The 17,107-nt window shown below is 49.0% G+C and overlaps 3 protein-coding genes and 1 non-coding gene across 4 annotated transcripts; all 4 read left to right on the forward strand.

The window, feature by feature from the left end:
- Positions 1–1,038: 1,038 nt before the first annotated feature.
- Positions 1,039–1,128, forward strand: J7337_010580. The gene has a single exon. It is a non-coding gene; the product is annotated as a tRNA-Glu (tRNA).
- A 3,870-nt stretch (positions 1,129–4,998) lies between these two features.
- On the forward strand, positions 4,999–7,218 carry J7337_010581 (uncharacterized protein; the record flags this gene model as incomplete). The annotated part of the gene is made up of 1 exon (XM_044828156.1): positions 4,999–7,218. One exon carries the CDS (start codon positions 4,999–5,001, stop codon positions 7,216–7,218), a length of 2,220 nt encoding a protein of 739 aa, XP_044676710.1.
- Positions 7,219–11,443: 4,225 nt separating this feature from the next.
- Positions 11,444–14,219, forward strand: J7337_010582 (uncharacterized protein; the record flags this gene model as incomplete). The annotated part of the gene is made up of 3 exons (XM_044828157.1): positions 11,444–12,565; positions 12,617–12,798; positions 12,848–14,219. The coding sequence occupies 3 exons, from the start codon at positions 11,444–11,446 to the stop codon at positions 14,217–14,219; spliced, it is 2,676 nt and encodes an 891-aa protein (XP_044676711.1).
- Positions 14,220–15,110: 891 nt separating this feature from the next.
- J7337_010583 (uncharacterized protein) lies at positions 15,111–16,545 on the forward strand (the record flags this gene model as incomplete). The annotated part of the gene is made up of 3 exons (XM_044828158.1): positions 15,111–15,195; positions 15,262–15,497; positions 15,556–16,545. 3 exons carry the CDS (start codon positions 15,111–15,113, stop codon positions 16,543–16,545), a joined length of 1,311 nt encoding a protein of 436 aa, XP_044676712.1.
- Positions 16,546–17,107: the final 562 nt, after the last annotated feature.

The raw sequence follows: 17,107 nt of genomic DNA on the forward strand, positions 1-17,107 counted from the left end.
TGCCTGCAGGATCTGCTTACTGCATTGTGTTTCATGATACAGGGGGGTTCTACATGATATGGAATATGACTTTGTGTGTATATATTGAGCGAGGGTTTTGGGTTTAACGCTTTTACGACTAAACATTTTACTACAAAGAAGACACTATGAGGAATAAATTCAAGAGATACAGAAGGAAAACAGATGATTGAAAGAAGGATCAGTCTAAAAGACTAGCTGGTGGGCATCTTGGACGAAAGCGGTATCATTTTTCGAGGCCACAACTGGCGACCTCCCTGGGCTGTGTACATCGGTCTAGTTGAAGCGGGACCTTATCAAGAATCTGCGAAGACTTTATTCATCTTATAAAAGCTTTTCTTGTTGTTATTGGCTCTCTGTTTCATGATGTTGAATGGGTAAGGGCAAAGCAGCATCATGATGTTTGGCGCGGGCCATACAGTCTTACGTTTGCAACGAGGTAACAACTTTAATTGTGTGATGTGACCATTGACGGCAGTATGTCTTGGATAAAAGACTCCTGCATTAGTGGCCGTTGCTGAATATGGCACTTGAGTGTGCTGTAGAGTTCGTTGTGGCATATGCTTGTGAGTGTTGGGTTGCATAGTTGCGGTCTTCTTGAGGATGCTTGACAAACAATGCAGGCAGGCAACAACGCAATGAAGTCAGAAGTGAGATATCATGACAATTCATCTTTATACCATACGAGCTTAGCAAACAACGTTATTTTTCTAGACTATTGGCTCAGTAGTACCAGGACGGTAACGAATTGAGATGAAATCTATGTACCAGGAACCATCACCTTCGCTGTCTCCTAGAACTACGTCAAGACACGAGCGGTTCTCTGTTAAGAAATAGGAGCTTTTATAGTATCATCAAACAGGTTTGTTTCCGGGAATTAAGAGAAAAGGCTTTAATAGAAGCGACTGCTCTCGCTATATGATTTATTTGCAAGTCAACTATTAATAATAGCTATTCAACTACCTGCCTGGTCAGTCACGACAATGATATAGATCATTAAGAGTTTTTTAATCAACAACATCCGGTATGGTGTAGTGGCTAACATTTCGCGCTCTCATAACCTGAGGGATTAGTACCGCGGAGCCCAGGGTTCGATTCCCTGTACCGGAGTCCTTAATCTTTTGCACTTCTTGTAATAATGATAATATTCTTTTTTACAACTAATGCTCACTCAATTAAGCAAGCTGTTAATTACTGTCAATAGGCAGTAACAAGTTTAGAAAATAGTTATTTAAATAGAACTAATTTAATTTACTTTTTAATTATAAAATAGAAACCTTTTACTTACCTGTCTTTCTAGAAATCTTTTATTTCTTTTACGAGTTACCCTATCTATCTATACTTTGTGTAAAAGTCAGGTATTTATTTATATATGCAGTATAACAATGCTTAAGAAGGTATATAGCGAGTGTCAGTTGGCTTTATAGATACTGCCTAGCAAAAACAGTTCTGGGATATATATTCCTTAGCTAAGTAACTCTATCTCACGATGAATACTAATGTGCAGTACCAAGTTCATTAAACATATATGAAAGTGACAGTGTCCTCTGAGGATTAGACAGAGACCTACCCTCAAACGTGTTGAGTCTTTTTATAAGGATACCACGGTGTTTCAGCGGTTGGTATAATTTGTCATTGAGATGGTCTGTAGAATTAGAGCGTCGCTGCAAGTCAGCCAATAATGTCAGCGGATGGACCATGTGGTCGAGGTAGAGGATCAGGTCGAAGCGTAACGAATTTCGGAGGCGTGAAAGAAACTCGAACCGAAAAATGATGGATGTGTGCTCAGTGACGCGAGTGGCCCGAAAGGATCTATGTACGGCACGGCGCGGCATCCAAGTAATGTCGTTCATGATGCAACCAAATGTCTTTACTCCTTTGAGACGCTTCCTTAGGTGACATCAAAGGCGTCGTTGGCCGAGTGCACCAAAACTTGGCAAAGCGAATATTGCATGGAGCTTACTCACAGTGAGTGAGGTGAGGCTGGTATTTCACACGCCGAAGGAGCCGGAGGGCTTCGGCAGTCGAGAGAGCGGAGGCCCGGAGCGGAGGGATCGGGCGATGACATAGAAGAGCGGTACATGTGACGACTCATGAAGTTACAGTTATCGACGTCATGACAGAGCAAAAAGCGACAAGGGGTGAGGGGGACAGTTTGCAATGGAATCAAGGGACGATCGCAGAAAGGCGTAGGAATGGAGCGGGTGGGCGATTGTAGGGCTCTTAGTGGCCGCCTTGGTGGGCTCTCTGCAACGGCAGCGGCAGCGGCAGTGGGATAGAGCGGCGTGGCAGCGGGGATTGAGAGTGGAGAGCTTCAAGATAGAGAAAGAGAGATAACTGGAGAGACCGGGCAGAGAGTGTTTTGGTATACCTTAGTTGTTGGTGAGGGCTTGATGTTTGCCTGTTACCAGCGTCAATACAAGAGCAAAAGGATCCAATGCAAGCAATGCATAAGCGACAGGTGGGTGATACACATAAAATTGAAGCCGGCGTTTCTTGTCACCATCGTTACTGCGCGACCATCTGCGTTTCGCTTATGTTGAATCCTAGTTCCCTCTCTCGGGATGCCCCAAAGAGACAGCAAAGGTCGAGGAAATATGGGGCAATGCATGCAGGTGTAACGAAGCAACACAGCGCCAAACGTTACTTCGCAGATGTGAGCCCCTGTAAGTTAAGTGCAAAGTACTGAAGTGTACAGAGGACTGTATCAAAAATGTTCTGTAATTTGCGTCTGGCCTCTCTCTGTCTCAACTGAGTCCATCAGTTTCCTGTCAGATCTGTCTGAGCTTGCTTCTCAGGAAAGTTAGATTTGTTTGGTAAACTTAATTGCCCAACTCTACTGCATTACCGTAATTCATCCCCTCGTATAGTCTTTGCTAATTAGTGGAATTAATCACAGAATAAGTAGAATACGGAAGAATTAATATTGAGGCTCGTGTTGTATATGGCATACTCGTGTAGTCTGCTTCCATGTGCTTGGGCATTCATTCGGCTTATTTGTTGGGTGGTGGTATCTAAGATATCGTAACGTTAATGTCATCAACCTCCACACCAATTTCATGAATCATCCATCCAACCATTCACCATTCCAACGCCGGCTGCAGTGTCCTTTACGACCTTCTGTTTCCACCGGATCTTTTGTTTCTTATCTACAATCAATCTGCATCTTCAATTGAGGAAAATCTTTGACCCTAGGACAAAATCTTCTCGCCAGGAAATTACAAGTCCATGCACTCCCGGCTCAGCTCAGCGTGACCTCCAATTTCACCACGCCACGCCCAACAACATACCATATCCGTAAAAGTGACCGTATTGCAATATTTGACGTTCCTGCACGAGACCAATTGCCCTGGATCCCCAGCTCGACAGTCCGCCTTGGCTACTGCTACTGCTACAGTTACCGTTGCCGCATACCTACCTACTTAGGTAGCCTTGCACCTCATTAAAGGCGCTGTCACCTCAATTGACACCATCGCCTGCACAACATCAAAGAGCGTCCACAGCTCAGCAAAAACAAAGTTTACCTGGACCCGATTTCAACGCAAACCTAACTTAATCCCGACCTCGAACCCCTCCTTTCCCTCTCGTCTCCAAAACAGAGCACATCCTTCCATCCATCCATCCTACCATCTAACTTAGCGATAAGGATTCCATTGTCTACAAGTAACTTTGGAAGCGCTCAACGCTGCAGGGGTACCTAAAGCTACTATCGACTTATCACTGTGACGGCCCCAGTTTTCCTTACCCGCTGCCAAAGCTTTGAGCAGAGCCCAGTGAATGAACTCCCGCGGCGATAGACAAGGTCAATTCCTCTCAATGAGGTAGAACTCCTATCCATTCAGGAACAGGAAGAAATATATGTACAAGGAACAGGGGAGCGAGTCCAAACACAGACGGTCGAGCGAAGAACAAAAAGACGACACAGCGAGACGAGTTCAGACGGAACGAGTCACAGAGACAGGAAGGACCCGCTCCGATCCCCGGTCCCCCAATCTCTGGTGCTAACCTAGCACATCGCACCTGCGCCTGCACTTGTGCTAGGTACCTTAGTGGAGGCTACTTGAAGCTAGTGGCAGTCACGCCCTCCAAGTGTGGTCCATGCCCCTTGAAGCGCAAAAAGGACCAAGACCTCGGATTAGGGGCTAAAATAATCAGGTAAGGCAGTCATCAACATCTCCTAGTTTACCACAGACATTGCCCAACTATTTCTGTCATCCATGATCAGCTCTATAGTTTTCTGACATCCCTTCCCTCAGGGAGCGTCCTGTCTTTGCTTCTCACAGCTCAAAGGTCCAAGGTCCAAGGCCTGGCCTTCCATGCTACTGCTGCTGTACTGTGCTGGTGCTGGTGCTGGACCCACGAACAATCAACCACCCAAATCTTGGCTGTTCACGTCGATCTTGACTCCTTTGACTTCTCCTCTTCTTTCTTTTCTGTTCTTCTCTTTCTCTTGTTCTCGCTCTGTTTGAGCGACACCTGTCGACACATTCATCCTCCCTCCTCTGAACGACGTTTCGAACCGCCTCTCATGTTCGCGTTATAGAAGAGCCTTTGGCCTGTTTCTCCTCTTCCTTCCGCCGTTCTCCTCGTCCTTATAAACGAACCCCTTGGACCCCTTCAACTCGATCAACGCTCCCTCAACCAGCATCGCCAAGCCCATTCCTTAGCACCGTGCTCCCTTGACGCATTCGCATTCTCCCAGGGTTTCCCTTGCGCCAAGGTACGTTCCTAAGGCCTTCAGATCAAGATCTCATCATTGCATTGTCTCTGAATATCAACACTCGTCACCCCACCTGGATTTCGAAATACAGCGACTTAGCCAATTCCATTTTCGTCCATATCTCATTCGCAGCAGGCTGACAGGCAATTCTACAGTCTTGCGATCTAAATAAACGACGATTACTCGACTCTCCCCTCCTTCAAATTCGCTAGACCTTAATCTGGTTCTAAGCGACTCCGACGACCCGACAGCGCGGAGCCATGAACACGCCCCACGCCCCCCGAACTGCGACGGCCCTGCCCCTCGACGACAACTCTCAAGACACAGGCAACAACTCTTTTAGAGGTCGTGATACCTCCCTTCGCACAACTTCTCGTCCCATACCAGTTCCTGCACACACACCTTCTCGTGCTGGGGCCTCCCTTACACCAAATCCTCGTCGGCACGACCACGCCTACGCTACATTGTCCACAAGTCCCTTGTCGTCCTTCACGCTTCCTGATGTCTCTGTTACAACGCCGCCGCTTGCTCATTTCCGTGCGGATACAATAGCACCGACTTCTATACAGGAGGGTGAACTCCCGCAACCACAATCCAACACCCTGTCCATTGGATCACCGGCTATTCCAAGACGCTCTGTCAGTCCTGTGGGATCCTTGCGTATCTCAACTGACTTTGCTACACGTCCCGTAACCCCAGACCGCCGTGAATCATTCAACAACAGCAACGGGAATGGCAATGGTTCATCCCGTGGCTCGTTGACGTTGAACCACAGGGCTTCGTCCAACAGCCTTCATCCCATCTCCCGAACACCAAGTCTTAAAGCTGCCTTGACTAACAGTCTTGGTTCTGCCAGCGGCACAAGCAGTTTGGTGCCTAGTCCTATCATTTCTGCTATGGGGGATATGACGCCCCTTCCAAGCCCGCTCATGTCGGGTGATTCCCCAGGACCCTGGAAGAGGCTGAGCGCAGGTTCTGCGTCACCTCCACAACAGCGCCTCAAAAGCGTAGGAGAGGGCTCTGTTCTGGTTACGAGTACAGGTGAATCGATTGATGCAGCCCTTTCCAATGGTGCCAAACGTAAAATATATTCAACCCTCGAGCCCGGCGACCATGTTCATACACAATCGCCTTCTAACCAGCAGCCACGACAGCATACGCGAAACCGCAGCGTGAGCGAATACGTTCCTGATCATATGGGTATTCCTAAGAGACAAATATCCGTTTCAGCACGACCCAACGCCGAGGCTTCAGCACGGTCCCATGAACCCCAGCTTCGAAGAGAGCTTAACCTTGCAGAATCGCGAGGACTTACCCCTTCTGTGGTTCAGCCACCAACTCCTCCACCAAGCGAGTCTTCGCGAGACTCTGCTGATGGCGTCGGCAAGCCTAAAGGACCCCGGTTCGAGTATTTCGAAGCAAACGGACGCAATGATAAGAAGCGGCGCCGATGGAGGGCCGTGCGAATGCTTGGTCAGGGAACCTTCAGTAGGGTCATGTTGGCTACAAGCCAGATTGAACCCGACGAAGACTCTCCCGAAGTTGACCATGGAAGGCTGACACCAAAACCGGAACAGAGCCTTGACCGTAAGACTTTGGTTGCCGTGAAGGTCTGCGAGCATGGTCCAAAAGGCGGCGCCAGCGAGGAACGTGTCGAGATGAGTCTAAAACGTGAACTTGAAATCATGCTTTCCATCCACCACCCCTCGCTTGTCGACCTAAAAGCTTGGAGTATTGAGCCTACTCGGGCCATCCTTGTCTTGAGCTATTGCCCTGGAGGTGATATGTTTGATATCGCGACCAGCCACCGGAGTGTGCTCAAAGAGCCTCTATTACGAAGAATATTTGCCGAAATGGTTGGTGCGGTAAGTTATCTCCACGAAAGGAGAATTGTTCACCGAGATATCAAACTCGAAAATGTTCTCGTCAACCTCACCCCTTCTGAGCTTGCAGACCCATCAATCGAGTGGGCTACATACCCTTACTCAGTGGTAATTCTGAGTGATTTGGGCCTTTCGAGACGCATCGCCGATGATGAGAAACTGGAAACTCGATGTGGATCAGAAGACTATGCAGCTCCCGAGGTCATCATGGGACAACCTTACGATGGACGAGCTACCGATGCTTGGTCACTCGGTGTTCTTCTGTATGCTCTTCTAGAGGCTCGGCTTCCCTTTGATCCTCACCCAGGTATGAGTGAAGCGCATCGCATGCGCAGTCGCACTAGCCACCGTATCGCGAGAGTCGAATGGAAATGGGTAGAATATTACGGTGATGACACCGACCACGATGGCGACGAAGCCAAGTTCAAGCAAAAGGGTCTCCTCGGTGCTATGGAGATCACAGAAGGGTTGTTAAGGCGAGCTAGGGGTCGTTGGACTGTCGACAAGGTGGCCAAGACTCCCTGGGTTCAGGGTGCCATCAATGTCGAAGGCGGAATACGTTTCCGCGAAGAGAAGGACGGCGAGGAAGTTTCCTGACATTCGCTTTTGACGATTCTAAAGTTACAGAAAGCATCTTGACTTCTTTCAACTTGGACCAGAGGTCTGTTCTCGGATATTGCCCATAACCAACTCGATGATTCTTGAAACCATCGGTTGCGCTGCTGCCACCACGGTGGCAGCTCCCTTACAGCTACATTACAATCTATTGCGCGCCCCTTCTACGAATCTTTATACGACTACATGACGGGACAAAGGGGCACATGGGTAACGGATTGATCAAATCAGGAAGAATGATGGAAGGTGTTGTTTCATGGGTATCAGTATGATGCGGTTCGGTTGTGTATTTATAGCATTTGTTTATGTTTTGGCATTTGTGTTTTGGCATTTGTGCTTTGGCTGTCTTGGGTTCGGTTCGTTCTATCTTGACATCCTTTGTTGTTTTATTCTTCGATTACCCACTTTGTTTCTTCGTTCTTACATTAAACCATACCACCCGTAGGCTTTCAGGAGTAGAAAAAGGTTATACCAAAATGGATAGAAAGGTGTTTTTATACTCTATTATGTTCTCATGCCTAATGTGAAAAGCAAACTTCTCTATTGTGAGAAACTCTGCAACAAGATAGTCTGTACTTGTTGCTACACTGATTCAACTACTCAGACTTTTGTCTAGAATAGCATGCACTTTGGTAACAGCGGTTTGGCTTTTGTGAAGCATTGACTATGGTGATATCTTCCAGAGCACGACTGAGTGCGACTTGAGGTAGTTGCTGCGTGAACCCCCCTCTCGTAGACTGCTGCTTGTTTGCTCTGTTGCGTCGTAATAATGGTTGTCACATTGGAAAGCCATTTTTCGTATTCTTATTGGCATCGTCTAATTCCACCGACGTCATTTTGTGCAAGAATGCCTTTATAAAGTATCCAGACAATGAGCATTCCATTTTCTTACCCATTCTGCATAATGAACAACAGTTTCTTGTCTTCCCCATAGACATGCCTACCTTCTTCATGCTTTCAAAAATGCTGCATCGATTTCCTCATCCAGGCCTACCATGCTCATTTATCTTGTTCACATGCTACTTTTCATTCAGGGACTGAATCTGACAACGGTCGACGTTGATAGAGTTACCGGCCCGTTTATTGTTTCTTGCAGAGGTTAATTTGACTCAAGGTTTGGCTGCACTGCACATCGTATCTCGGGTCGTAATGCCACTGATGGCTCAAGTCAACGCATTGAATTCCCGCAACAAAATATGCTTATATTGACTTCCAACTCCGGTTCGGGGGGGTTTGATCCCCCTTGTTGATGAATGGCCAGTCGCTTAACACAAGGTCACATTTGTCTTATCAGCTGGAACCCCTCTGTATCAGCTAACAGATCTGCAAAGGCTGGCCATTGACCTGGCTATTTTTATCTGCTGGGGGCAATTGACAACGAACCATGAAGTCATGAGTCGACTCAATCTACTGGGAACTGTCCAATGAACACACAGTTCAATATCAGCACAAGAACTCAGCTCCCCCCCTTGCTGCCTTGAATTTCCCCCCCCTTATCACTGTGATTCGAAAGGAAGAAAAGAAGGACGGATGGAACACGTAGGGGGCACATCAAGCAGGCTAGCTGTTGAGGTTGTCAGACGTGATGCCGCATCCAGCGATATGCACCGACTGGGCCGTAGACTATGTCTCGGAGCATTTAGCTAGAGACGCGGCGGATGCGGACCAGATCACCATGTACAATGTGGCTTGACCCTACTGCTGATCTCAGCCTTGGCAGCGGCTTGCTCTTCATCAATCTGCTTCAATTGGACCCCTGAGAAAGAAACCGTAAATCTCGTAATAGCATCACGGCATCTGGGGTGATATTATGGAGTAAAGTCCAGTGACTGCTTTCAGGGACCCGATGACGAGCTTACTGGATCGTGCGAGATGGAGTTGCGGCATGATCTCCGTCGTTCAATGGGAGCAGGGGACAGGGGTGCCGGCTGGAGCAAAGCACATGCAAGGCGACTCGCAAGCATGGGTTTGACTATGCTGTCTTGGGTCATATGCCCAGGACACTCGGGCACAAAACAGACGCTATCATAGCAACCTGAATTAGAGACATAAACTTGTTCTTCTGATGAGTTGCATTGACGGTCATATCCGTGTGATATTTGAAAGAGTATTACATAGAATCACAAGCGACTCTTTATCTTCGAACGACACACATCAGGTCTTTGAGATAACTCGGCCGCTCTCTCGGCCGAGTACATTTCGACTTATGGGAGCCGTTGCCGGACCAGGGGCTGTGTGGCATGTCATGGCTCCAGCCAACATGGAACGTTCCATTTTCAGCCCATTCCGGCACCCTCTCGTACAAGCGAACAATCAATCACAACTGACCCAATGATTTCGCTCTGAACTTTGCAGTTGTCGAATCATTCAAGCAAGAAAGACTTTCCAAGGTTGAACTTGCGTTATTCGGGTCCAGTAAGGCGTTGTCAGTCCTCTTCGAAACATTCGGAATTTCCTTCTTTTCGGAACAAATTACGGGAAAACGAGACTTCTAAGACAACGGCGCCATGTGGACGGTAGGAAAGCCTCATTTGCAGGCTATCGGCGGGAGCCGGCTTGGCTACAGAGCCAGTAAGAAGCACGGCTCTCCCTCCCCCACAACATTGTGTCTTCCTTCAAATTGCAAGATAACCACTGTCCTAGGGCAGTCTCCTCATTTGATTGGAGCAAACTAACTGAAGATCGATAGAGCTCCTTTGCGTCGAGATACTGAGCTTCGCACCAGAACTTGCGTCTCGGTACCCTGATTCGCGCTCAAGCAGCAATCCTTCCAGGGTGACAACGCCTGGCAAACTTCGTCACTAGCCACTTAGACCAACTCACGGTGTGGCCTCAGAAACAGCAGGTCGAACAGACAGTGGCGTGCGCCACCGCCGAAGCGATCGGACGGCCAGTAAAGTTTCCAAGTTCAAGTCCAAGTCCCAGGCTTCTCCGAAACCATTCCCATTTCTTCTTGTCCCACCGAATGTGCCGTGCCAATCGTATTGTCACTCTTGCAGCACCTGACAACAAGGGGAATAGAGTTGCGTCTTGTCTCTCGTGGTGCCTCTGATTCAGCTGAGCTGAGAGAGAACACCAAGATAACGAAGCCTTCTGGAATATTTCAGAACTCAATCTTCTCAGAGCATACACACAGAATAACACGCTGGAATGCTCATCCCCTCGGCAGATTTCCCTGTCGGTACGAGCCCCCAGAGCCGTATCGAGTCAATATGATTGGTGCTTCTGAGTTAGGGTGGTGTCTCCGTCTTGTCCACCTTCTGCTTTTGGCCGTTTGGTCGCATGCTCTCACAAGCGCACCCCTGGAGGCTTCCATCTCACTGGTTGAGTATCAGCGACCCCAGCGATGGCGTTGTCTTTCTAAGTTTCTAGTGCAGCCTTATCGGCCCTTCTTTCTCTGTGCTGCTGAATCTCCAATTCATAATTCGTTCTCTTGAGGTCGTTCTCTCTTTTATCGCCTCTGCACTGCCTGGTAACTCGAGTCGTTGGTTTTGAGAGTCATTGCTGCTGTGATTTAGCTGTGCCTGAATGCCTTTTGACCGCGTTTGGTTTTAACCATAAACCCTCGGAACTGCTGAACCGAGGATATGTCTGTTTCCCTCTTATCTCCCTCAAAGAGCCCACTCCAGCCTCCTCTAGACAACATATTGGGTTGCCTTTCTGGGAAACTTTGGCGAGGGAACTTTTGCTGGCGCTCTCTCGCGCGCATTACTTGGCGTTCTGGCCGTGGACGCTCCCCGTCTTTTTTCTGGCTCCCATTGCATTGATGGTCCTATCACAGCACCGCCCATATCTTGTCTAGCTGCTGCGTCAAGTCTGGGGAACGATAACGTTAGCAAGCCCTGGCCATTGCTTTGGTGCGACTCACTGCACTGTCCTACAGGCGGCAGACACCCCAGTCCTGGTAGTGTCTGCTAGGTTGTCGTTCTTGGTTTGGTTCTGCTCGCTCTTGCCTGTACTGTCCGTTCGAGCGCTCTTCCTTATTATTATACGTACCGATAGACATGAGCATTTCTGCCCGCCTATTCATCCTCCCGTTCTTGAACCTCCATCTGAGCTCTCCCGCTCGCCACATTAACGAGTGATGAATTCTCGCATTGGCGACTGAGGACACAGCCGAGGCCTTCGACTCGCCTCAGTCCGTCATTGACTGCCTTTCAGCCAGCAGACCGGGCCTCTCACGTCCGGCCTGGGCATCACCGGCGACATGTTTAACCATTCAGCAGGCGGGCCTCGCCCTTCCGACAACAATGAGGATCCGTCGTATGGTTTCGCCGACCAAGGCTGGCACAGGTTCACCATGAACAATAACAACACAAATAGTTTCTCGACGGGAAATTCGCAATCATATCACGATGGCGGCGCATCCTATGGCGACTCATCCAGCATGGATTGGGCGCCAACTCCATCAGCAGAATATGACATGCGATTCGATCAACACGACCCCATGTCTCAAGATGTCGAACTCGATAACATGAGCTCTTCGCATGGTGGAGGAGGCGGCGTTGGACGTCTCGTTGCGCATTTCGAGAACAAATCCTTTGCGCCCCCTCTACCTCCAAGACCATCGAACGTCGTAACAAGCCCAGTGCATCAAGAGCCTCCCGTTTCCTCGCCGTTCGGAAACTTCAGTGTCACCTCGCCTATCGTTACAAGTCCTCTCGCCAGTCCTGCAGAGCCCAACTATGGACTCTTGAGTGGTCATTCAAGAGTCACCAGTCCGATCGTTAGCCCGCCGCCAGCCCTCGCTTTTGGCGGATTTCATGATATACCAGTCCACAGTCCAGGTGTGGGTTCGCCGTCCGGTCCTTTCGGAAGTATGAACAGTTTCATGGTCAACAACAATAGAGTAACGACCCCGATGGAGACAGCATCCATGGCTGGGCCTTCAATGATGCCAAATTCTAGCATGAACGCCAAAATCACCTCACCCGGCCCAGTTACCCCAGGTGTGCCGGGTACGCCTGGATTTGCCATATGGCGACCACCAGTACCAATGACTTCCAAACCCTCCTTGGATCAACCACAAGGCAGCAGCACTTCCTCAAATTCCGGCTATTTCGCAAAACCCCCGATCCCCTCTACACCTAAACCTGTGATGAACGCCGGAAGCCAGCTGGTCTTGGATTTCAATACCAATTCCACCTTTAATGCTAAGGGCAAGGCCCCTGCGAAGCCGCCTGTCAAGCCGCCTGTCAAGCCGCCTAGGCCTGTTAGACAACCCTCCCGATCATCAATGTCCACACCAGGCCCTTTTAGCCCTTCTATTAAACAGGAACCCTCGACACCACAACTCTCTCAAGCCTCCACCTCCTCTATGCTGCCTCCGGTATGTTTTGTGGGATCTCAAGCGGGGGAACCCATTGCTAACTCTTCTCAGAATGAACGAAGAACTTCTGTATCTCAACGATCTCAAGCAGGAAGCCGCCCTTCAAGAGAACAGGTCCCCGCTGAGGCATGGGAATCTTTCAAGCACACAATCCGTAAATTGTATCTTGAGGAGAGGAAACCACTTAAAGAGGTCATGTCTGTCATGGCCGACCAGTATGGCTTCCAGGCAACGTAAGTCCCTATTCATCTCCCACTGAGTGCCATAACTTATCCTTTGTAGACCAAAAATGTACAAGACTCGATTCTCGCAATGGGGTTTTGTGAAGAATAATACTGAAGAGGAAGTGAAGCGCCTGCTGTCCATGAAGTTCCAGCGCGACGCCGAGGGCAAGGTGTCTGAATTCGTTCGCAACGGCAAGGTTGTTAATCTGGGCACCTACTTGAAGAGAAAGGGTGTTACCGAGTACGACTTGGTCGATTTCGAACTGCCTGCCGATTTGCCGGCACATATCAGATGCAGAACACCAACTCCGCCTCCAACACCAGGATATCTCCAATCACCGGATCTCCTTCGGGCTCAAGAAATCATCATCAGCAACATGAGAAAAGCGTTCTTGCAGTGTCGACAATTCGAAGTCGAGACTGACGCCCAAGTTGGATGGCAAACTATCATGGTGTGGGGAGCGGGCTCAAGTGATCTTCTTCTTGAGGCTAACCACTATTTCGAGATGAAAGACCACGATCAGGGTGGTCATTTTCTGATGAAGGCTTTCCAGCAGCTTGAATCAGATCTGAAGAAGTTGTCTCCTCAGGGAATCAAGGAGTTGCTTCTGGGTATGGTTCATCGCGATCCAGGAATGATGACAGCCCTCTGCAAGTATTTAGCGGCTTACTCGACGACCAACTTTGAGAGGTCACATCCTCTGCGGCAGATCTTCTCTTGCTTATATGAGGTGCAACAGAAGCATGGCCCAGGCACACTATCGGAATTGCTGTGGGGAAGCATTCCAACCATCGCTGAGGAGCTGGAGGCCATTTATGGTCGCAAGCATCCCTATGTGGCTCGAACATGGGTTGACCTCGCCATGTTTTATAACCATGTGAATCAAGAGCGACTAGAAAAATTGGTTGGAGAACTGCGACTGCTGCAGCGACAATTGGAGCAACGACTAGGCCCTGAAAGCGTCGACGTCCTCGTTCTGCGATATACAATTGTTCAGTTGATGTTCGCGGCGCACCCTCAATCTGATGCGACCAAGCAAGCAACGATCGACCTCTGGCATCACATGAGAGGCATGGGACTTCTATTCCCTATTCGTAGCCAGCAACCGAACATGTTCTGCTATCACAGTCCCGTCAAGGTCGATCCTTGGACGAAGCGCTGTCGGCGTCGATACGATTCTGGTGTTCAATTCTTCGAAGAACATGCCGGGGTTCGTGTTGTCGTGTACTTCGAGGAGGACTTCCATACCACGGAGCACGCACCAGAACATATTCCTCACCAGCAGCAACAGCGCCAGCATCAGCACAGCCACCAATACCAACATCGGCAGTCACAGCAGCAGCAACGCCCACAGCAGCTCCAAGCACAGGACTCGTGGGCGGCCGCGATGGGGCAGCAAATGTCGAGCTCAAAATATTCGTTCATCTGAGCAGGATCTCAGATGGTTTATTGTTCTTGGTCCCGATGCGTAGGATCGGGATCTGACCTATGTAATTCGACGAAGCCGGTGTTTTCAACAAGTATTGGTGACGGAGGCGGCTTCAACGACTGCACGATATACTACTACACGTGTTGCCAGTATATGTACATATCATGGCACCGATAACTTTGGATTCGATCGTGATCCCGTTGATGAGTACACAGCCTGGAGTCTGGTACCGAGCAAGCATATCTTTTCTTTGTGGGTTTTGACGTCTCATGGACTGGCGTTTATTCTTTGGGTTTTGTGTTAGCCAGCAAAGCACAGCGCAGCGCAGCGCAGTGGGATTTGGGGGAAACGTGCTTGAACATTTTGGTTTTGGTCGATTATGATATGACATCCCCCATTGTATAATAGTAAGTAACTAACGCGCCAGGTATTGATGAGACGAGACGAGACGAGGTTGGACGATGGCGGAGTTTGGGGAGTCTTCAAAATGACGGCGCTCTAAAGAGAAATGGAGAGGTTTACATTGAGAAGGTGCAAGGCAGGCGCGCAGGTTTGGAACCAAAGGCTGGAAGGAAGGATATGAACAAACCCCTCCACAACGAGGGAAGGCGATACCCTGGGCCAAAATTACAAGTCGATACCTTGGTAGTGAAATCAGGTAATACAAATAGACAGACATTTATCTACAAAACATATATAAATTGTATTTGTTTCCAACCACTGCTTCCGACAACATTACCTACTTAGTCTTCATGTCTTCATCAGTTCCGAGGTTCAAATGGTCGCGGTAGCCATGATTCCTGCGAATCATTTCCGAGCTATCCCCGGCACAAAACGAAAACCTCTACAAATCCTCATCATGACAACCTCTCCACCGCTCAACCCCCCATCATGCGCCTATCCAACCCTTCAGCCCTCACGGGCCTCCCTTTCACCCCCCTGAAACGATTCTACTCTTCGTCGCGCACCGTCCAAAGTGAGTCAATTCCCGCCTTTGCCCTCCCGAAGTCTCATCATGGATGCTAAACCCATGGTCTTCCAGAAAATGACGTCCTCTTCCTGCGCCAACAGGGTATTAAAGCTCCCAAATGGCATCTTACGTCTCCTCTCCGCGCCGATACGAAAATAAGACTTGGATATGGTGCCTCTATCAATTCGTCCGAGCTCATTGGTCGCCAGGTGCTTGATGTTGTGAATGATAGCTCGGGACGCCTTGTCACTCTTCATGAACCAACATTGGCTTCATACATCATTAACAGCCCTCGACAAGCCACACCGGTGCGATACAGTGCCAATTGAGCTCAGTGACTATTACTGATATACAATTGATTCTTAGATCTATCCCCACCATGCGAACACCATCGTGTCGCTCCTCGATTTAAACCTGTCCCGGCCTGGTGAAGAGGAACATGACGCAGATCCCAATCACCCGGCCCAGCCGTTTGAGATATTTGAGGCTGGTACTGGAATGGGGAGCTTGACGCTACATCTCGCTCGTGCTCTTCATGCAGCAAATCCAGCTGTACCTCCAAACCTGCGAAACACCCTTTGCACGGCACGCTACAGGACCAATGGGTTTGGTCTTGATCTGACCGACGAGGACCAGGCTGCTCTTAACTCTTACCGGTCCAGCCGTCGCGCCGTGTTACATACCCTTGACCGGAACGTTAAACACTCGCGCGCAGCACATAAACTGATTCGCCACTTCCGCCGCTCTTTGTACTTTCCTACTATAGACTTTCATGTCGGCTCCATAGACGAGTATATCTCATCCCGTCTGGCTGAGACGGATAACCAGCCTTTCTTGTCTCATGCAATCCTCGACCTCCCTTCCGCTCACGACCACGCTTCCCAGATTATTCAGGCCCTTCACCCTAACGGCCTTCTTGTCATCTTCACACCCTCCATTAGTCAAATCGGCGACTTCCAAACCTGGGTTGCTCGCACAGGCCAACCCATGCGCCCTGAGAGGGTAATTGAACTTGAGGTTTCGACAACGGCCGACGGTGTACTTGATACTGGCGGTGGCAAGGAGTGGGATGTCAAAACCGTTATCCCCAGAGAAAACCCCGAGGGCGCTGCAGTGCAGGTCATGCGACCCAAGGTGGGTGAGCGAGTCACTGGTGGTGGGTTTGTAGCTGTTCTCAGGCGATGGCCTGTTGATCAAATACGCCCCCAAGTTGAGTCCTCTACACAGGAGAGTTCTTCTGAAGTTGAGGATGAATTTGAGGATGAGGGAGCTTCTGAAGCTGAGGGCAACCCAGAGCTTGAAGGAACTACCCAAGCTGAGGGCACAGTGGAGACTGAGCCAGCGAAGACTGAATGATGTTCATGAATCTTGTACAACACAATCTGTATTGTAGACTTTTAAACCTATAGAGTTTAGGCATATATAAGGCAAACAATAGATGAAGCAACGACTGTAGTAAGAGTGGAAGAACAGTAATGCCGCTTGCTATCTCGGTCTGGCTCCCCAAAGCATGAATGGGTATCTCTATGCAACATGCTCAAATATCAAGTCATATCTCCTCCTCACATTCAATCATCAAGATTTCATAATCATCCCTGTCCCGTCTTTCTTTTTTCCCCAATCCTTTGCACTCCTTTTCCAAATTCTGCAGAGTGCAATGTCCAGCATTTCCCCCATATTAAGAACCCAAAAAATGACCCCGTAGCTTGAAATACCAGTGCATCCAGTGCGTGGTCTAACCCGACCTGCGGCACCGAAGATTAATCAAACAAGTAAAAGAGAACTTATGCCTCTGCTTCAGAGGAACGAAATGAAATAAAGATTGCTTTCCGTGGTTCAATCTTGTGGTATAGCCTCTTTTTCTGAGGAACGGGCTTGCGCCGCATGGAATCTTCCAACCTGTAATGCTTTCCAATTA

The sequence above is a fragment of the Fusarium musae genome, chromosome 8, assembly GCF_019915245.1.
Source record: "Fusarium musae strain F31 chromosome 8, whole genome shotgun sequence".
NCBI classification, from domain to species: Eukaryota; Fungi; Ascomycota; class Sordariomycetes; order Hypocreales; family Nectriaceae; genus Fusarium; species Fusarium musae.